The sequence below is a fragment of the Melospiza georgiana genome, chromosome 9, assembly GCF_028018845.1.
Source record: "Melospiza georgiana isolate bMelGeo1 chromosome 9, bMelGeo1.pri, whole genome shotgun sequence".
NCBI classification, from domain to species: Eukaryota; Metazoa; Chordata; class Aves; order Passeriformes; family Passerellidae; genus Melospiza; species Melospiza georgiana.
Genome location: NC_080438.1, coordinates 3,416,579 through 3,438,186, shown reverse-complemented (window position 1 = coordinate 3,438,186; position 21,608 = coordinate 3,416,579). Strand labels below are relative to the sequence as shown.

General features: G+C 42.0%; 1 protein-coding gene across 1 annotated transcript; it reads left to right on the top strand.

Annotated features, from left to right (window-relative positions):
* The first annotated feature begins 979 nt into the window (after nucleotides 1–979).
* On the top strand, nucleotides 980–12,395 carry NUF2 (NUF2 component of NDC80 kinetochore complex). The gene is made up of 13 exons (XM_058029929.1): nucleotides 980–1,102; nucleotides 2,089–2,163; nucleotides 2,909–2,985; nucleotides 3,141–3,202; nucleotides 4,008–4,105; nucleotides 4,834–4,907; nucleotides 6,153–6,249; nucleotides 7,147–7,209; nucleotides 7,812–7,949; nucleotides 8,806–8,946; nucleotides 9,715–9,890; nucleotides 11,288–11,423; nucleotides 11,624–12,395. Exons 1-13 carry the CDS (start codon nucleotides 980–982, stop codon nucleotides 11,771–11,773), a joined length of 1,410 nt encoding a protein of 469 aa, XP_057885912.1. The 3' UTR covers nucleotides 11,774–12,395.
* The last annotated feature ends 9,213 nt before the right edge of the window (nucleotides 12,396–21,608 follow it).

Below are 21,608 nucleotides of genomic sequence, written 5' to 3'. Positions count from 1 at the left end.
CTTTTAAAAATTTAAAAACAAGTGATTGGCGTTTTTCACAGTGTCACACTGCAAGGGGTGGTACTGGTTAGGCGAGAGTCCTGTGCAATGTTGGGCTGGCATCCCATCCACATGGAATAAAACCTCCTTCCAGGAGCCAGGAGGTTTTATCCCATGTGGAGTAGCGTGTCCAGGTCTGGGGATCTCAGCACAAGATGTGGACATGTTGGAGAAGGTCCAGACAGGCCATGAAGGTGCTCAGAGGGCTGGAGTAACTCTGGTATGGGGACAGGCTGAGCTGGGGCTGTGCAGCCTGGAGAGGATTATGGTGAGACCTCATCCAAAGGGTTTTTGGAAAGGAGGAAGAGTGACTTATTACACGGGCAGGTAATGAAAGAACAAGGGGAATGGCTTTAGACTGAAAGAGGGCAGGTTTGGAGTGGATGTTAGGGAGAAATTCTCCCCTGGGAAAGTGATGAGACACAGGGTGACCAGAGACGCTGTGGCTGCCCCATCCCCTGGAAGTGTCAAAGGCCAGGCTGGACAGGGCTGGGAGCAACCTGGGATAGTGGAAGGTGCCCCTGCTCATATCAGACGGAAAACGAGGTGACCTTTAACGCTCCTTCCAGGGATTTTATGACTCTTGCAGAGGCCGCGCCAGCCCCGCTTGACGGCCCCTCAGGGACAGCGCCGCCTCACCTCGCCCTTCTCCTCACGGCCCACGGCCGCGCCGGGGCGGGGCCTGCCAAGCCACGCCCACCACGACACCGCGGCCGCTGATAGGTTAGGAGAGGGCGGGAACGCGCTGAGCCCCGCCTCCCGATGACGATGCGATCTTTGATAGGTCAGCTAGGGTGCGGGGGCGGGGCGTGAAGGATTCAAGCAGCGGGCGGGCAGCCGTGCCGCCGTTGTGTCCCTGCCGTGTCTTCGCCACCGCTACTGCCGTGTCCCTGCCGTGTCCCTGCCGTGTCCCTGCCGTGTCCCTGCCGCCACCGACGCCATGGAGACCATGACCTTCCCTCGCTACAGCCCCGACGACATCATCAGCTACCTCCGCTCGCACATCCTGGAGGGCGCCGAGGCCCGCAACCTGGTCAAGGGCGACGTGTTCGGCAACCCCAGGGTGCGTGAGGGGGGCGCGGGGCGGCTCCGGGCCCCGCCGGCTCCCGTGTGGGACGGGCACGCTGGGCCGCCCCGAGAGACCGCGGGGTTGGGTGGAACGGGCTGGGGTGGGCTCGGCGCTCTCCTCGGGCCTCGCTGGGAAGCGCAGTGCTGTCAGCTTTGTGAACTTAAAGAATTCCGGCGTGAGGTCTACTTGGAGCTACAACAGAGCTATGTAAGATTAGGTGCTGTTTTAATCCAGATGCTTATAAAAGTATAAGTGATGTTAACCTAGAATTAGCAGCGTGAAGGTTGTGCTTTAACTTCGGGTTTAAGCAGCGCATGGCCTGTCTTCCCCAGGAGCTCAAAATAGTTCAAACAGCTTTCGGATCCATTTAGTGCTTTTAAACCCCTCCCTGCTTCACCCCCTTTCATCACTCTGAGCGTTTAGTGTTAGTGAGTGAAGAAAAGTGGCTTTAAAGCAGAGTTGATGCCTCTGAGTGATTCCTGGTGATGTTGTTGCCTGTTTTTCAGCTTGCGGTGAGAGGAGTCTGGCCCTGTATGTTTAGATGGTTTTTAAGAAGCAAAATTGATCACTCATTAGTGCTATTAATGAATAATTGTATGGCTTGTGGTGATTTTTTTCATCTTAATTTTAATAATTAATGAAGGGCACTCGTTGCTACACGATTATCGTTTCTGTGACCTTTTTTAGGTTTTTTGGCATTGTTTGGTTTGGATACTGCTCAGCAAGCAGCAGTGTAGTGGAAACCAATGCCAGACACACACCGTCAGGGCTGTAATTGCCTGAGCTGACTGCTGCCCCTTGAAACTGAATTATCAGCAAATAATGCTTGAACTGCAGAATGTTGAAAGGGAAACTCGGTTGCCTTGGTTGGTCAGTGAATTCAGCCTTCATGTGTTAAAAGCTGAATGCTTTCATGGCCTGGCCTGGCAGCCGTGAGTAATCAAACATGGAATCCTGATTCACGTCCTCTCTTCCTGCAGCTTGAAGTTTTACACCTGATTTACCTGAGAATCCTGCAGAAAGTGTGTGGGATCCGACTGGAGCACGCCTACATGGTAGGGCTGCCTGTGGCAGGGGTGCTGGGATGTGAAAGGCAAAAAATATTGGATTTACCTGTTCTTTGGGATGCTAAGGGTGCCAGAAATGTTTGTAAGGTCCAGGAAGGAGTGGACAAGCTTTTGGAGGGACACCTTGCCTTGAAAATCCATACTGGGCTACTGCTAGAGGAGGTTGGACTGATCTGAAAAGAATGTAAATATTGTTTTCTATATTTTATCATCTCCACTCCTCCATTAACTGAGAGGAAAGTGAGGAGAGGCTGATACCTAAATTGACCAACAGTTACTTTACCTACTGTCTCTGGTAGACAAGAACTGATCCTTGAAAGTGAGAAGAAATCGTTTTTGTCTCATGGCTTTTCTGGATAAACTGAAAGGGAGGAGTATTATGTGCACAAGATAACTCTGTTCTTCCCAGGCAGTGCCAGCAGCTGCCATGCTGTGCTGTGAGGAAGTAAATAAAACAGAGTTTAGATTCAGTTCCTGAGTTTGTAATGCTGCTGCTTTAGTTATTATTGTATTTTTTTGTCTTTTTCAGCCAAAGTTGACCCTTAAAATAGTGTGCTATTTACTTTGTTGACATTTTCAGCCTTTAATATCCTTTTCCTGTAGGTGGGAAGATCATCCTCAGTGTTCTTAATCTATTGGGATTATTTTATGCTGTGGAAAATGCTGCATAATTTTTGTTTTAAGTATTCTCTACTTATGCACTGACTCTCTTTTTACTCTTTTTACTCTTTAGATGCCCCTCAACGTTGACATAATGTACCCACAGATCCATGAAGGCTTTCTGCCTGTCTGTAACTTGTATATCCACATGTAAGTAGGGGATGCTTGCCTTGTGCTTGCTGGGCAGAGCTGCTCTGGGATGAGAGCACAAGATCTATTTTGCAGCAAATGGTTACAGGACAAGAACAGAGGCCATGGTCACCAAAAATCACTGCAGCTGAGGTTGTGTTCTGTTCTCTTTGCAGGGAACGCTTGCTGCCCATGTGCCGGATCAATGACTTCCAAATTGCTGATGTTTTAAGCCCAAGTAAGCAAGTGCAATGTAATCCTTGTGTTTCCTGGGTGCTTTTGCTCCTTGGGCATCTAGTGTGGAGAAATGTCCTTCTGGCTGCTCTTGTGGCCTTTAAACAAGCTGCTTCTAGTGGACAGCTCTTATTCCTGATGTGGGCTGGTGCAGTCAGTAACTCAGGGCAGCTTTGAATGCTGTGAATCTGTTGAGCTGCTGGTCTGGAGATGGGCTGTGACAGTGTAATAATAGATGGGGATGAAAATTACCCTGGGATGCTTTGGGATTTCTTATGCCTGTGCTCCACTCCTTTCAATACCCAATTGTGATTCTGCCACAACACAGACAGCTTGGAAAATGCTGCTCTGAAGAAATCTTTCACTTGTGGATCTGTCTTGTCTAAGACATTCAAAGCTTTTGTAATCCTCTTTCAGAAAGTTTGCTTGGAATAAAGACAGAAAGTCCCTGCAGTTCAAATTGCTGCCTTCAGTTTGGCTGATAGCTACAGAGAGGTTCTCTCTTCAGAGCTGCAGTTCAAGATTGACACTCTTTCTCTCTCTGGCTTTTCTTGGAATGGGAGGCTGGTGTTAACAGCCTTTTCTCCCAGGTGCCACTATTCATTTGTTAAATTACACAGAATTGCTAAGTGCTGGTAACCAGCTTGGTGCTGGTTTTGTGTAGTCTGAAATCTTTGCAAGCTGAGTGAGGGAAGAACTAATTTGGACTGTGTTTTGTAATTTCTGTCTCCTTGAATTACACTTGGCCCAACTTTTTGGAAGCAATTGCAATGCTTTTGGAAACCAGCTCAGTGCAATTCCTGTTTCAGAGACCAAGAGGACAGTTCGCTTCTTGAGTGGCATCCTCAACTTTGTGAACTTCAGGGAATTCCTGCGTGAGGCCTACTTGGAGCTGCAACAGAGCTATGTAAGATGAGATGCTGATTTATTTCAAACACCTATAAAAGTATAACTGATATTAACCTAGAACCAGGAGCATGAAGATTGTGCTTTAACTTCCGGCTTTTGTAACGTGTTGGGATGTTAAAAGTAGCCAAGTAATTCAGGAAGGAACTGATTATTACTTTGGGTATTACTGAAAGGGTTTTTTTTCCACTCCAATATATTGGGGAGAAAAAGGAATACTACATATGTATACAAATGATATATATTATATATATTTTTATATAATATACATTATTATTTCTATATATAGTATCAATCATGCATAATATAAAATATTATGTATAATATAGATATTTTATCTATTATACATTATTATTTATGTAGAATATAAAATATAGTGAATATAACATAATATGTATATTGTATATATTATATATTTTATATATATGTGTATATATACACATATATATGTATATATGTGTGTATATATATACACATATATATGTATATATGTGTGTGTATATATATATATCTTTCCCCTTGCAATAAATTATTGAATACTTCAGCCTGGTAAGTGAAGGATTGACACCTTGTACCATTTTGAGAAAAGTTGGGTTGTAGGTGGCTTCTGTTCTGAACATCTCAGTAGTTGAGAGATGGTGCATTTCATGTGAAATAACGATGAGCAAGGCTCTAATAGAAGCCCAGTGAGAAAGCACACTTCTCTAAAATTAAATATTTAACTTGCAGAAATTAGCTATGGAGAAAAAACAACACCTGGAGGCTGTGAATCAGGAGGCAACACTGAAGCTGGAGAAACTGAAGTGAGTGTGTGGAGTGAGCACTGTGAGATGCTCTGCTTGCCTTTCCTGCTCAGGCTGGATCAGTGGGGCCAGTTGTGTGGGGCTCAACAAGTCTGAGTGCAGAGCCCCATTCCTGGGTCATAATAACTTGGTTCAATGCTACAGGCTTGGGGAAGAGGGGCTGGAATGTGGCTCAGCAGAAAAGGACCTGGGGGTGCTGGCTGACAGCAGCTGAACAAGATCCAGCAGTGTGGCCAAGGAGGCCAATGGCACCTGGCCACATCAGCAAGTGTGGCCAGCAGTGTCCATCCCCCTGTGGCACTTCCTGAGTGCTGCATCCAGTTCTGGGCCCCTCACTGCAACAAGGACGTTGAGTGTGTCCACAAAAGGGCAGTGAAGCTGGCAAGGGTCTGGAGCACAAGTCTGATGAGAGGGAGCTGAGGGGGTTTATTCCCTGCTGGCAGAAAAAACAAAAAAACCCAAAAAACATTTACAGTGTATGGTTGCATTGAGGGAATCCTGTATTTGTGTGTGGAGAACTAGGTTGAAACTTTTTGCTCTTACTTAGCTTTTAGTGATGTGTCTTTATCCCTTCAACAGCTGGAGGAAGCTCATCTTTAACTTAATACATGAGTAAAGTTGTCTTCCTGAGTTATTTGACGTGTTTGCCACAGTCTCTGTTTTTCAGGCCATTTAGCCCTACTGCCTGTGTCTTTGCACCATTAAGTTTTGGTTTTGCTTGTGGATAATAGGATGAAGAAATGGCTGGTTTCCAAGAGAGCTTTCAAAACAAAGTGTTTGTTTTTTTTTGTTTTTTTGTTTTTTTTTTTTTTTTTTTTTTGGTTTTTTTTTTTTTATTTCTGACAGCTGCTTTTGGTGTGTGCTACACAGGGGGTTCCCTAGCTGGGATAGGTCTGCATTCATATAAATTATTTGTATGACAGATAATATGCAAATTTCATAAATGAAAGTCACCACCAAAATTGGTAGGAGTGTTGTACTTTCTCATGCTTTGCTTAACACGATATTTAAACTTAGTCCTTTATGGTTTTGTCACTTCTTGCCAAAATATCTCTTTAGATTATGCTTCAACTGCAAAATCTTACAAGCAAAGCAAAATAAGATATATTCACTCGAGACTGTCTTGCACTGATTACTGAAGTTGCTGGCTGTAAACTCTGTGGAGGCAGTGATTGTTTTATCTGCTGTACTCTGACTGGCCCATAATGATGCTGAAACTGCCCAATATCTTTGTTTTTCCCTCAGAACAGTCCCAGCTGAACATGAGGCAGAGATCAGGCAGCTCACGGAGAGCATTCGGGAGCTGGAGCAGGAGCTGAGGCAGGACTATCGTCGCCAACAAGTAGGACCTTGTTCTGTATTTCTCTGAAAACCTGCTGTGGGTCCCTCACTTCTCTTTATTTTATTCCCTTCCATCTAACTCAGTGGATAAAAGAGACTTTTTTGATTTTAAAACAATGGTAATTTTAGCAAAATGCTGTTGGGCCCCTCATTGTTTCACTGTGAGGAATGTGAAATATGCTTTAAATCAGACTTGGGGAATACAAAAGTATAGTTGACTCTTTTTTTGAAATGCATTTCTGCAGTGACTTGGGAGATGCACATCTCACTTCCAAACAGGAACACAGGGATGTTCCTCTTTGTTTTCTATTTCAATTCCAAGAATTGGAACTGGAGGGGGGCCATGGCAAGAAATGAGACCCAAGGGAATGCCTGGCAAAAAGAATGGAGTTAACTGCAGGGGTAACTTTTCAGCGGTGCAAATTTTCCTCTCAGGTCTCATGGATAACGTTTTTAGCTCCTCTGGGAGAAAGAAAATAATCTATGGTTAGGATTTTTTTTGTTTTGTCAACTCATGTCTCTGTTATTAGCATTATTAACCTTGTGTTAGACTATTATTTGGGACTTTATGTTAAATCATATTTTTCCCTGAAGAAGAGAGCCCCTGGCAAAGAAAGTTGTGGAGGTATAATATCTGCCAGGGTCAATAAGAATAGGGATGGCCAATTTCTTACCCCTATTCCTAGTTACCCACTGCTGGCTGCCTCCCCAGTGCTTCCAATGGTTTTGGTGACAATATTCTCCTTTCCAAATCTTACAGTTTTTTCTGCTGGTTAGGACATTCCAAAGGACCCATAATAGGATTTCTCCTGTGGACAGATCTATGATAAAAAAGGATAAGGCAGGTAGCAGCTGTAGAGATGCTTGTTGAAAGCTTGGTGCTTTTTTATTTTTTCAGACAGCTTTGCAAGAAGAGACTTTTCAAAAGAAGGCAGATATTGCTGAGAGAAACCAAAAACTGGTGAGTACACCTCTGTACTAGAAGTCACTAGAAATCTGGACCTCTGAGGTGCTGTGGGTTTACCTTGCATGCACAGAGTGGGCTAATGAGGCACAACAGGAGGTTTTGAACTTGTTGCTGTTCTCCCAAGGTGACAGAGCTGGCTCTGGAATGCTGCAGTCACTGACTCAGTATCTCTAGGTCAGGAGTTCTGAGGGAGAGAGCTTGTGGCAGTATTCCAGCAGGCTGGATGGGGCTTGGAGCAGCTTGGTCTGGTGGGAGGTGTCCCTGCCCATGGAAGGGGGTTGGAATGAGATGATCTTGGAGGTCTTTTCCAACTCAAACCATTCTAGGATTAGCTAGCAGGCTTTTGGTGGAAAACACCAGTTAGCTGCTGTTCTTCTGCACCCCTTTAAGCAAATGTGGGAAGCAAAATTGGCTGTTGATTGCTTTGATTTGGGATGTTAATGGTGTTTAGAGGAATTTATTTTTAGAACTTCCTAATGAGGAATGACTACACAACAAAAAACGTGTCTAGTCATAAAATCATGGCAAACCTTGCTAAACAATTCCTCTTTGTTCACCTAATCACTAATAGTGAAAGTGTTTGTGTCATTAACTAGAATGAGTGCAAAGTGTCTCTGGCTGCTTTGAAAGAAGAACAAGAGCAGCTGAAATCCAAAATCGTGGAGAGTCCAGAAGAACGGAAAAGTTACAACGAGATGATGAAAGAGAAGATTAAGAAATTGAAGAAAGAGAAGGTGAGGTTTTCTCCTCTGTCCACACAAGGAGGTATTCTGTTAGAAAAAGCATGTTTTACTGGACTGTCATCATCTAGAGCTGCTTCTTGAGTGATGGTGAAACACCAGCAGGACAGGTGTTGGTCTGAGATGAAATCACAGCCTCAGAAAATTGAAGGCTGGTGTATTTTTGATGGGCTGTTTTATCCTTTTGAAAAGCAAGATTGCAGTCACTTGTAAAATCAGGTGTTGGACTCTTGAATCTGTTTGGCTGTTTGCTCTCCAGAGGAGACAATATTTTGTCAGCTCCCAAATATCCTTGGATTTAGAACATGTGTTTCATAATGCTTCTGTTGTTATTCACTGTTTCTGGAATCAATAGCTGTCTTCACTAATATGCTGAACACTGAGTTCCCTCCTAGATTTATTTATTCCTTTTTTAAATTATAATCTCCACTCATTTTTGTGGTTCGAGATTGCTCACACTTCAGTGGTTGGCACTTTGCCTCTGAAGGGTTTTTTTGTTCCAAAGGTGTAAATTCAATTGCTGTAATTTTAGGTATGAAGCTTTACATAACTCTTGTTTTACCAGTGTAGAATTTCTTCACTGCACAGCTTTTTTTTTTTTTTTTTTTTTTTTCCTAAAAGCTGATTACTGATTAATTCAGTATAGAACACTTGTATGTCACCTTTATTTCTGTGCTTCCAAATAAATGCCTTTCTTTTATTTTTTTATGAAGAGCTCATTTCACCATCTCTTAAATATTACTTCTAGTGTCTTTAAACAATGAGGGGAGGGTTCAAAGTTCAAAGTGCTTTAATTCTATGTAAAAGAACTCTAAAGCTGTTTATTGATAGTCTTTTTCTCTCTTTAAAGCAAGAAGCTACTGAGGGATATGAACGTTATAGAGATGTAGTAGATGTTCTGCCATCATGCCAAGCGGAGCTGCAGTTATACCAAAAGAAGATGGAAATACAGGGAGAAAATGTGGAGAGACTGGCCAGTGTATTATCAGAGGTCTGTATTATCCAAATTATATCCTGTTAGGGAAAATTTGATGTCTAAGCAATGTTCCCCTCTTTCCTTTTCGCTGTAAAGAATGACATTTTGAAGTTTCCAAATTCTTTCTTAAAAATGTCAGTAAAACATTGCTGCTGCTTTGCTGGGTGGCACTTGCTAATGTACTATGCACTAGCTATTGACCACTTTGAATAGTCAAAGGCTTTGTTGCCATAGAAACCTGACCTAAAATAGTTGGAGCTGTCTTGGGGTTGTTGGTAGGAAATGATGGGAAAAGAAAAGTGAAATCGAGTTTCTTCTGCCTTGAGAGTGAAAACTAAGAATAAAAAATGGTTACTTCAGGAAGAGTCATGTCTTAAGTGCCTTTAAATTTATTAATATTGCTAAGCCAGACATTCTCTGATGAAATGTTTGTCACAATACAGTCTTTTGCTGTTTGCCACTAGGTTTTGGGATAATGGAGTTGTTAGGAGCAATTGAAAAATGTTATGGAGTCTTCTGGGGTATTTGTATAGCATGTGTTCAAATGAGGCTTGGCAAAAAGCTAGAGCAGAAGTCACAGTCACTTCTGAAAGGCATCCTGGGGGAGGGGGTTTTGTCCAGTTGGATGTATTTATAATCAGAGGAAGACCAGGGAACTGGCAATCAAATCTTCAAAAAGCTACTTGTAATCTTAGCACATTTACAGGCTATGCTGTCTTGATAATTTCCTGCCCCCATTTAATTTATTTCTATTTCAGTTATTTCTATACTTCTGTACTCTAGATCAGAAACCTGGAGGACCAACTGGAGAGCTCTCAGGTAGAGCTGAAAAAGGCCAACACAGATGAAATGTCCCTGAAGAGAGTGGTGACTGCAAAACGTGAGAAGCTGGCTACAGCTGAGATCCAGCTCAAAAAGATGTGTGAAGATATTGAGCTGCACAAGTGCTCCCTGCTCGAGTATGGAGGGGCTGATGTTTCTGCCTGCTGCTGCTTTTTATGTCTTTGTTATGTGCTGCCAAAGTCCATGGCTGCTGCAAACACACGGCTTAGTGCTGAGGGGAAAACCAGCAGTGTGGGACAGCTCTGTATGAGGACCAGGAATATGCTGCAGGCAGGGATTTGGGGTCTCAAATCAATAATTGCAATGTGACTTGACAGCAATTCTTTTATTGGAGCACTAATTTAATTTATAATGCTTATTCTTGATTCTTTTATCTTCTTAAAGAGAATGTCACATTGGGATAATTTTCCAACTTATCAGACTTCAACAAAGCCCCATTTGCCTTTCATGAATTTTTCATAATTTCCCTTGCCACTTTTGCTCATTATCAAAGATGTTCAAGACCCATGGGGAAATGGGGCTCGCATCTCAGAGGAGCATTATCCTGACATGATGCTTCTAAAACAAAAGGAAAAGTGTCATTTGATCAAAGCCTCTCAGCCCCTCTTCCTTCCTCCCATATGCTGAAGGCAGCACCAAACTGCAGCCCTGGAAGGTCCTGGCTTCACTGTGAGCTTAGTGCTGAGCTTTTAGGGAGAAAATTGATTTTTAAACAATTTTCATCTACACAGATAGAGAGGAAAGGGAATATGGAACGTTATTGGCTGTGATGGAAGGGAGCTGCTTGCACACGGATGGGAAAATCAAGTAAGATTTAGTCAGGCTTGAGGTTGGTGTGCAGAGTGGCACTTATTGTATTGTACCAGCTAAAATAAATTATTTGGGAGGAAAATAGGTTGGGCATTGGGAGGAATTTCTGGACAGAAAGGTGATTAGACCTTGGAATGGGCTGCACAGGGTGGTGTGCAGTCACTGCCTCTGCAGGTGTTCAAGGAAAGACCAAGCCATGGTCAAAGGGACAAGGGGGTGTTCATAGGTTGATCTAAGAGGTCTTTCCCAACTTAAATGCTTCTGTGAGAAGCAGCTTTTAATTTAGCAATGAAAGCAACATAATCTTATGCTCCTTTTCATCAAAAGGTGCTGCCTATTTCTGTTTTTAATGTGTCAGGTATTTCCCTTGAGTGATAAAATTAAATGCTTTGATAAGCAAGAGGGGAAGGGAGGTAACCTTGGTTGAAGAAAAGAGTTTTTGCTGGTGAATAAAAGAAATGTCCTGACTGTTCCCTTGAGGTGGGAAGGTGCATATGGGCTCCTGCTAAGTATGAGTTTCACTTCTTGTACCTAAGTTGTTCTAGGTTAAAAATCACATTAATTTCTGAGAAAGTCAATTCTATTTATCATTGCTGGTTTTATGCTCATAAAATGCAAAACAGGTTTGCTTGTGGTGGGCTTCAGTTTCATCTGGAATGAGTCAAAAGGCTCAATACTAACTTTTTTTTTCTGTCACCTTTAGACATTTCAACAAAGTCCAGGAGAAGAGGGGTGCTGTGTGTGACAAAGTTATGGTCATTCGCAAGGAAATCAAACAGAAAAAGGACCAAATTGAGCAGCTGAAGGAAGAGGCTGAAGAAAAAGCAAAAAAAGCCAAGGTGAGGGTTTTTTTTTTTACCCCTCCAAAATCTTCTTACATTCCTGTTGTAGTGTCTTCTGTGAATGCTGCTTTTTAAGCCATGGATGAGACACCCTTGAAATCATTTGAGTCCACCAGACTACTCACTTGACATTGTGCTTGATAAAGATTTAACTTTGCTGATGGATTTTTTTTTTCCCCTTTATTTTCTCTTTCCAGGAAATACACCTAATTTTGAAGGCTGTAGTGGACAAGTGTCATGAATCTCTCCTTAAGGCAGTAAAGGCTTCTGCAGCCTCAAGAGCAGAAAAAATTGATGAAATAAGGGAAGGGCTGTTCAGCATTCAATCTTCTCTAAATGATTCTTAAGCCTGTCTGAACTTGTGTTCTACTTTCATTGTGTTTGTGCTCATACCTGAACTCAAGAGCTCCTGCTTTGCATGGGAGGGATAATAATTCCAGGCAAATCCAGTTTTCTCCAAAACTGTGTCAGAACATGTTTAGCTTTCCAGGCTGATCCTGATGTCATGAGCTTGCTGATGTGGATAAGAAAACACTCAGTTTCTGGTGTTTCAGTCTGCACTTGCTTTTAGTGGTAATATTGCAAGTGTTGCTATCACCAAACTGCTCAACATTTTGGACAGAACCCTGCATTTGTAGAAACTGTTCTGCAGATTTTGGTCTGGGAACACCTGGTGCCTTGAATGTTCAAGAAAAGTCAGTACCAGGTGATGCTCCACCACCTTTATTCAATTAAGATGAAATCCTGACAGAGCAGTGGCATCCATCTAAGTGCCAAGTTACTCTCATCATAAATATTTGTAACTGTAAATACTCAGAAGTATAATTTTAATATCATTTTAGTTAACAGTACACTCTCTCTCTCTATGCTTGAATTGTGTCTGCTTTGTGGGGTATTGAAACCTCATCTGTGTTCATCAGTCTGTGTTAGGATGCTCTTAAATATAGATTGATGTTTTGTACTTAACTTGTGAGTGGTTTTCATTATTTGGAAAAAAAATAAAATAAAGATATTTAACCCTTTTTCTCTTGTGTCTTTCCATTCCCCTAACTGACTTGGCATAAAGTTTCAGCTGAAAAATGTTGCTTTGTGCATTTGTAGGAATGTGTGCTATGAGCAGCCTTTTGTGATGAAAGGAGGAGGATGATTCAAGCCATCTTTAAAATTTTAATTCATCTCTAGAGGTGCTAGCAAGTCAGTTAGGAAGGGCAGGTGCTTGTTCCTTCTAAAGCTCTTATGGAGGCATCAGACTCTTCTAAAGTTTTGCTTTAAGCTTTTTTTTTTTATTATTTTCCCATTGTAACAGAATTGTTTAGGTTGGAAAAGCCCTGTAAGATGAAATGCAGCCATTAACCCAGCACTGCCCCTTCCACCACTAAACCCTGTCCCCAAGTGCACTCTGAAATATTGCAGTAGCATCTCCTTCCTTATCAAAACTGTTTGGGGAATGAGATATTCCCAAAAACCTCCAACAGATACTGCAGGGGATTATTCCAATCAGCAGATCAAGATCCTTAGGCTAGAGAGATGATACTTGTGTATCCCACTGATGAGGAATTTGCAGGACAAAGAAAAAGCTGGAGTCTGGTTCCTGCTCTCAGAGATTTTGGGTAAAATAAAATGCTGCAATTCATGAAGAAAGAAAAACACTTGATTTCCAGGTTTTTGTATTTCCAAATAGGTTCTTGTGCTTTCAGTGTTGCTTATTTTTACCTAGAATACTTGTAAATCATAACTAAGGTATGATGTATCTAGAGATAATTGATTTTTAGGTGTGAATTGATTCCTACTGCTGCTTGTCAAAAACTTCTACCCACCTTGAGCCACATGGCAGGGCAGTGGGGGGAGTTTAGTGTGGCCTGGAGAGCAGAGAAGGGAGAAGGGTTTTGCTGAGGCAATACAGCTCCCTTTCCCTCAAGAGGGCAGTGTTTGTCAAAATTTTCTTATTTGTTTTGGTTTTTTTTTAATGTTTTTTTTTTCCTAATCTTTCTGCTTTAGCTACTGTTTAAAAGTGTAGTTAATTTTTTTTTTTTTATGTACTTTAGTATTTCATATACAACATAAAGCTTGCAGGAAGTTGGGCTGGCCACACTTGTTTGAAATGTGTGGAGTTATTAACAATAATCTATCTGTACACAAGCTTTTAAATTCTGCAAGCAGAAAAAAATAAGAGTGGCTAAGGTGGGAAATGGGTTAACAGAACACCTTTTAAGGGATGGAAGGAAATCTTTTTATCACTCCTCTCTTGCCTTTACACCAGACTACGGAAGGATCTTCAGAGCTGTCTCAAAAGTCAGATTTTGTAGGCTTTGGGTGAGAGCAGGCGAGCCAGGTTTGTATTTTCACATTTTCAGCTGCTGGGACAGAGGGATGAGCTGGGAGCTGGCCACTTGGTGGGGATGTTGGCACGGAGAGTGGCCCTGGATTCATGTTCCATTCCTGCCACAGCTCTGCTGAGGAAGCCAAAGGAAAACCTGCTGAATCTTCAGCTTCAGGATAACAGCTTTTCAGCTTCCATAAATCCTAGGACCAGCCAGCACCAGGTAAGCTACAAGTTCAAACTCACTGACATATATTTCCATCCAAGGATATGACCCTTGATGCTGCCAAAGCAGGAGCTGCTCTGGAGGAAGGAGCCCTGCACTTGGGAGTCTGTTCCCTGTTATTTGTGCAGGGGGAGTAGGAAGGAGTGTGAAAACCATGAGGTTGTGAGATGCAGAGTGAAGAAATCTGGCAGATAAAGGCACTTGTGTGCTGAGGTCTCTTGTATGTGTCATCCTGCATGTTTTAGAAAGATTCTCTTGATGTTTCCATCAGGCTCATTAAAGGCAATCCTTATTATGATACAGTAAAATAAATGTATCATTATATACATTTCTTTTATATATATATATATTTATTTTATATATATATTATATACAAATAGGCTGGAGATACCTGGCAATAAGACCAAGGAGAAAACTTGGAGCTGAACATCCAAATTCTTGTTGCCTGCAAAATTCCTTTTTTCCAAAGTAAATGCTGTTTCTTGAGATGCTGGAAATGGAGAAACTGTGTGACAAGATAAACTTCCCATGTGGTTTTTCCACTGAAAAGTTTTATTACCATGAGGCTTTTGTCCCTTTTTCCCCATGAAGAAATGACAGCAAGGTGTTCAGGAGCTGAGTTTCGAATGGGCAGCACATTAACCAGTCCTTACTGCAAAGAGAGAGTCTGCAGGCTGGGACAGTGATATTGAGAAAGGCAATCACTGAAAAATGCACTTGCAAAGAGAAATGGGCATTAGAAGGAAAAAAAAAATCACTGTTTTTGCAAGCTGCAAGTCCACCTGGGGAGGACTGGGAGAGGCCAGTGTTTGTAGAAAATGAACAAACAAAAGGAGGGAAAACCCAGGTTATGTTGGGGTTTCCATAGCAACACAATGCTTTTCCTGGAAAACTCAGCTGATGAGATCTAATCTATCTGCTGTTTAACTCTTGCATGCAGAGCCCATTTCTTGCCTTACCTGTCTCCTCCAGAGCACATCCCTGCTGATGGCTGTGCTGTCACTCCACCACAGTGGTCCCCATGGGGAACGATGTTCCGGAGCCCAGGCTGCCCCTGTTCTGTTCCAAAGCACTCAGAAAAGGAAGAATTTATGAGGCAGAGACACCTTTTTGTGTGTAGGGAGGGTTTACCAGGTGTGCTGATCCTGGGCAGCCTGCTGAGATCTGTGGAAGACTTTGTGGGACTGTTTGGAGAGTTTATCAAAGCATCCTGACTCCAATTTGTCCCTGACTCCAATTTGTACCTGATTAATTTGTGCCTGACTCCAATTTGTATCTGATTTAAATTTGTACCTGATTTGAATTTGTACCTGGTGTTCTGCCCCTTGAAAAGCCCCAGCTGTGGGGATTGGGAATCCTTGGTGACCCAGGCGAGTTTCTTGTGGAGGAAGGTGGAAGGGTGGCAGCTTTTGCCTGACAAAAAGGACAACTGGGAGAGTGGGCAGCACCACAAATGTTCATGAGATGGCTCCTGGTCTCAAAAATGTAGAATCAAAAAATGTAGAATCCACTTTCTCCTCGAAAAAGGGAGCATCTGTTTTAGGGAGAAAGTGGATGTGAGACCCCATCCTGGTACAGCAGAGAGGAAATGGATTCTGCTCCCTGCCTTCTGAGCAGGCTTTGCAAGAGCAGCTGCCCTTGGAGGGGTAAAATGGGATGGAAGAGGCAGAATTTTTTCAGTTTTGGGTCCCTTGCATGGTGAGGAGTTACAAAGAAAGGGTGGTAAGAGAAGGCAGGGATCCCAAAGGATGCTGAGTATATTGTCATAGAATCAGGGAATGGTTTGGCTTGGAAAGGACCTAAAAGCTCATTTTGTTCCAACACCTCTACCATGAGCAGAGACACCTTCCACTGTCCCAGGCTGCTCCAAGCCCTGTCCAGCCTGGCCTTGGACACTTCCAGGGATCCAGGGGCAGCCACAGCCTTGTGGGCAACCTTACCACCCTCACAGGAAAGAATTTCTCCTGTCTGATGTGTTTGTTGCAGCCCTGTTAGGGGCCTGGCAGTGGCCAACCTCTGCAATATTCAGCAAAAGCAATATTCTGTTTAATTGGTGGGCTTTATGTTTGTTTTTTTTTTTTTTTCCCTCTCTGACTGTTGTTCTGTTATTAACCTGTTACTGCTTATTGAGCCCTGAAGATTTGTGAGTAGAAAACAACCATCATTACAATATTTAAAAGAAAACAAATTCAGAGGGGTTCAAAGACCAGTAATCCAGGTATGCGCCAATAAATAGGAAGCAGTGCTTTATAATCTCTTCACAAACCTTCTCCCTATCTTCAAACATTTATTATATTCCCTGTTATTTCTCCTGACAGCCACCTGTTCAACTTGTGACCTGTTTGTAAAAATCTGCACACCATCTATCAGAGGGATGCACTCACTTACAAACTTCTGTTCTGTGGGCATTGAGTAAATTATTTCTTTAAGATCATATGGCAGATCTATAATTAATTAAACCCTCCATGATATTAGTGCAAAATAATTTCTCCTTTCTAAAAAGGTAAATGTAATTTGCCGATCTGGTATTTGGAAGAATGCTTTCCCCAAAATCAATTCCTTTAGTTTCCAGAGAATAGAAATGAGAAGCAATCTCATTTTAATTATATCTCTTTATTGCTAACAAAGGAATGATTTATGCAATTAAATTAACTGGCTAGAAAATTATTCTCAGCTGGGCTGTCCTAATTCTTTGCTTTCTGAATTGCAGGCTCTTACACTTCTCTATGTAGATTAATTTTTCTGATATGCAAACAATGCTCCTTGTGTTCATTTTTAACATTTTTTATTCACAGCTCCCCTTTTCTTAGTGTCAATGACATGAGTAATATTTGTGCACTGCTGGGCTCTGATTCAGGCCTTTTTTATGTAGAAAGATTGGGGAAAAAAAAAATCTTTTCTTTTGAATCTCATTATTGCAGAGCAAGGTTTTGAAGTTTTCTTATCTATTGCTCAGAAACAGCAGCAGGAACATGGAGGGACTGCAAAGATGTCAAAGGATGCAAACTTTTGAAGGAAAATGTATCAGCACTGAGGAGACAGGTGAATTTGTGGCTGGTGTTAAGAAAGCATTTTTTAATGTATTCCTCTTATACCTGTCTCCTTGCAGCCAGGCAAAAAGCTGAAACACAAGGGGGAAAAAAATGAGACAGATTTATGTTGTACACAGACTCAATAGGGAACGAACTTGGGATTTTTTTTTTCCTCTTTCTGCCTGGGATTACCTTGCAGTGGCTGGCCAGAATGTGAGCTAGAGAGATATTTGGGCTGAGGGGAAAATTACCATGTAACAACACATTGTGACCATGTGCCAACGCAGCCTGACATCCTCTGAATGGGGCATTGGTGTAATGTGGCTGCTCTAAACCAGCAGCGAACATATTGCAGAGCACGTGTCGGCTCCGTCTGAGCTGTCCTGCCCTGTATCAGTGGAGATGTGTCAGCTGGTCAGGCTTTGCTGTGCTGGCACTCCGTGCTGCTGTCAGATGGCTCTGAGCTCAGGGAAAGGAGCTTTGGATTGGATGGTAGGAGGGAATTCTTCCCTGTGAGGCTGGGGAGGCTCTGGCACGGGGAAGATGTGGCTGCTCCATCCCTGGCCAGGCTGGACATGGCTTGGAGCAGCCTGGGATGGTGGAAGGTGTCCTGGCCGTGGATGATTTTCAGGTCCCTTCCAACCCAAACCAGGCTGTGATGTGTGAAATAAAGTTTAAAAACCAGGGTTTTTGTCTGGGTTGGAATGTGGTGGTCGGGGTGCGGAAAGCTCTGCACCATTGTGTCGCCATCATATTTTCTGGAAAAATCCTCTTTGCCCAGGATTCTTCTCCTGGGAAGCTGAGAAGTCTCAGAGAAAAAGGAAAACAATAATAATCTCATTTGCTTCTCCTGTGTTTTGCTGCATTGGAATGCGATTTGGAGATTGTTTATCCAACAGGTGAATTGTTTTGGCTTAATGACCAATCACAGTCAGGCTGTGTCAGGACTCTGGACAGAGTCATGAGTTTTCATTATCATTCTTTGTAGCCTTCTGTCTGTATCCTTTCAATATAATATAATATAATATAATATAATATAATATAATATAATATAATATAATATAATATAATATAATATAATATAATATAATATAATATAATATAATATAATATAATATAATATAATATAATATAATATAATATAATATAATATAATATAATATAATAATTAATATAATATAATATAATATAATAATTAATATAATATAATATAATAATTAATATAATATAATATAATAATTAATATAATATAATAATAAATTAGCCTTCAAAGAACATGGAGTCAGCTTCTCAATTCCTCCTCCGTCTGGGGAACTCAGAAAACACCACACCATTGGGATTCTGAAGGCTTGTGAAATTCCAGAGAGGAAGGATCGAGTTGTTATCATTTGGGTGGGATAAGGAAGAATTTTGAGCCTCTCTCCTTGGACTGGGGATCATCCAAAGGGAATCTTTCCTCTGGGCTGCTGGGTGGGAGAGGGAAGGGGCAGTTGCTGCAATGCCTCTATTGACTGCAGTGGTTCTCCTTGAGGACACCACTGTAAAATCAGCATAAACTGAATTTGCTTAGCAAGTGGGATCACACTTATTTATTGGAAGAACACTTCTCAAAGAACAGTTGCCCTTGGCTCACTGTCAAGAAGTGATTTTTAAATTTTTTTTTAATTAAAAAAAAATTTCCCCTAGTTCTGCAAATTCCCTGCACTGAGTTCAGTTCTCCTGCATGAATATCTTGGCTCATACAGGAAATAATCCTTTGCAATGCCTCAGGAAGATGCTGTGAGGTGTGAGTTTACCAGCAGTCTGCAGAGAGAAGGCTTTGAGTTCAATATTATCTATACAGCAGGAATGGTTAGAAATCAATAAGATGAAATTCATGACAAATGCTACCTTTAGGGAGGAAACATCTGATTAAAAAAATGAGAAACAGCTGCCTAGGCAAGCAGTACTGCAGGGAAGGGTTTGGCTTCAGAGTGAATCACAGACAAGTGAGTCAGTGATGTGCCTTTAAACAGAAATCTCGTTCCTGGAAGCATTAATAGGAGTGTCAGGAGCAAGTTGTGGGGTCGGGAGAGAGATATGACTGCTCTGTGCTGCTTGCTGAAGGCTGGCAGAACGTATCCAGCCTTGCAGCCTGCATTTCAAAAGGCAAGAATGGGGAAAGAGCTGGGAAATCATGATCTGGGGGATAAGTAATGACAAGCCTTACAGAGGGAGAAAATTAAACTTCACTTGCAGCAGGAGAGAATTAAGCTGATACCAGGAAAACCTCCAGCAGAACCTTCAATTCTCACCTATCAGCCCACCTGGAACCCTCTGGATGTGCCCTTTGTGCCCCCCAGCCCCACCTGCTTTTACTCTCCCCACCTGCTGCCTTTTTCCTTCTGGTTTAGCTGCAAATTCCAGTGGGGGCTGGCACTGAGAGCTGCTCCTGCTGATGGCCAGGGGAAGGGTTGGATTTCTCAGGGCCAGGAATCCTCCAGTTCTTTTGGAACAAGCAATGTGTGTGAGGAGCAGTGCAAATTTAAGATGTACTCCTAGTGGAAGGGAATGAAAGATGAGGAAGGAAAAGAAACTAAAGTAAGTAAAAAAACCTCCAACAACAAACAACCACAACAAGGGGGGAAAAAAACCCAAAAAAAGCCAACTCAAACCCCAGTGAAACCAGAAAATGTCTCCCTTCATGGAGTTGATGATAAGGTGAGGCTTCCTTGCCATCTGGGACCTCCAGAACAGTTTAAATGGTGAGCAGTGTAGGTTGGCAGTGACAATTTCAAGAATCTGCCCTGTTGCAGTCTGAATTCTGAACTCCTGTTCTGTTCCTTAACAAAGGAAATAAGAATGAGTTCCCTCCACATCCTCTAATAGAATTAATCACCTCTCCATGGACCATTTCCCAAATGTGCCAGGATTTAATTTCACAGCGAGTGCTATCCAGATGAAAAGCTGCCTTTGCTAACGTGGGGGATCTCTCCTCTGCAAACCCCATCCCTATCACAGGTGGCTCTTCTCCCTCTGAGCAGATCCCTGTGCCTTGCTTGCTGGTTTATCCTGCCTGGGAATGCCCTTCCTCTCTGGGATGAGGTTTATGCCTTGTGAAGCTCCTCTGGATGTGTTCTCTGCAGGTGCTTTCCTTCCAGATGAGATGCTGCTGAGACAGCAGGAAAAGTAAACTGGGTGGAATTTAGGAGCCTTGTGCATTTCATTAAAACAGCAGAAAATCACCAGAAAGCCCCATTTTGCTGTTGATTCATTCTTTTGTCTTTGCTGTTTTTTGTTTTGTCCATGGTGTTGTTCTTAAAATCTTATATTCCTGCTGAGGTTCTCACAAAGCAGGACCCAGCAAAATGGAGTTTGGGCTTGCAATATTTCAACAAAGCCAATTTTAATTTTTTTTCCTTTTGTTTCATTGTGTAACATAAAAAAAATTAATGAAGATTTTACTCCAAGTTGAGCAAATATTTCATTTTGAATACCATAGTTTTGTTTATATTGGATTCTGGATATCAGAGTGCTGAAATCAGAGGTTAATCTGGTTCACTGCCCTGAAAGAGATGCAAGTGCTGGAAAGCTTTCTGTTGACCTCGTATCTTCATTTCTCCTGACTTTTCATTTCTAGTCTTTCCCATTTCCCAGTAAATTACTCAGAGATAGCTCCTAGCTGTGTCTTACAAGCAGCAGGAGAAATGAAGCAGTGTAAAGTATAGATAATATAGGCTGCAATTAGGCACTAGAGCCTGTGCTTTCTGTCTCATTGCATTTCAGAGGGAAATTCTGGCAAAACCCCTGTTTCCCTGGCCTTTTAGAACCTGTTTTGTTATTCTTGTCGAGATCTAGTTTGGAGCTGGGTGATCTCCTGAAAGTCCCACCTGAACTGTGCTGCTTCTGTGAGGATGGGTGTGTTCACTGCCCCCAAATTGCCAACACCTGCTCTGTGGGAAGGTTTGCCTTCTTTCCCATTTCTTTCCCATATTTGCCCACCCTGAATCTTCTTTTTCCCCTTTTTCACCCAAATGAACTCTCCCTACGGAAATCTCAGTGCCCAGAGCTGTCTTGGCAAAAGACCATGCCACTCTAAAGGGCTTCAGCAAAATGTTAAATATGCAAATAATAATAATAATTATTGCTGGTAATAACAGGAGCAGTCTGGGATTTCTTTATTTTTTTTTTTTTTAGATTCTTCTGTCCTTTGCAGATGCCACTTTAATGCAAATCAAACTTTGCGGATTGTGTTACCTATTGAAAAATAGTTTCAATTAGAAATTCAATTACTCTGTCTTGGGGGGGATGGAACTGACAGTTTCTTTGAATTTTGCACGTTATAGAGGGCTCCAAAGTGCCATAAATCTGCTAATTGATTTCTGTACCTGTAATGTTTGATTAGGTGTACTTTATTGTCTTCTTGGTTTTAATTAACCCCAGGCTTGTCAAAATGCTTCCACTGACAAAGGATATATGATGAACTGAGATAAACTCTATTAACAGAGGCTGACTTTTGTCAGTAATTGCTATCATGCCTGAGAGTTATTAGAAATGATCACACACAAAGAAGCTGTACTTTTGGTAACAACTTTCATGGGCTGTTATAAATCTGTTGATTGCCC

Excerpts from the sequence above, each read along its gene's own strand:
- NUF2 (XM_058029929.1), top strand. The coding sequence starts at position 980 with ATGGAGACCATGACCTTCCCTCGCTACAGCCCCGACGACATCATCAGC. Across the intron at positions 3,203-4,007 it reads TGCTGATGTTTTAAGCCCAA|AGACCAAGAGGACAGTTCGC; the intron begins GTAAGCAAGTGC and ends TTCCTGTTTCAG. Across the intron at positions 7,950-8,805 it reads AGAAATTGAAGAAAGAGAAG|CAAGAAGCTACTGAGGGATA; the intron begins GTGAGGTTTTCT and ends CTCTCTTTAAAG.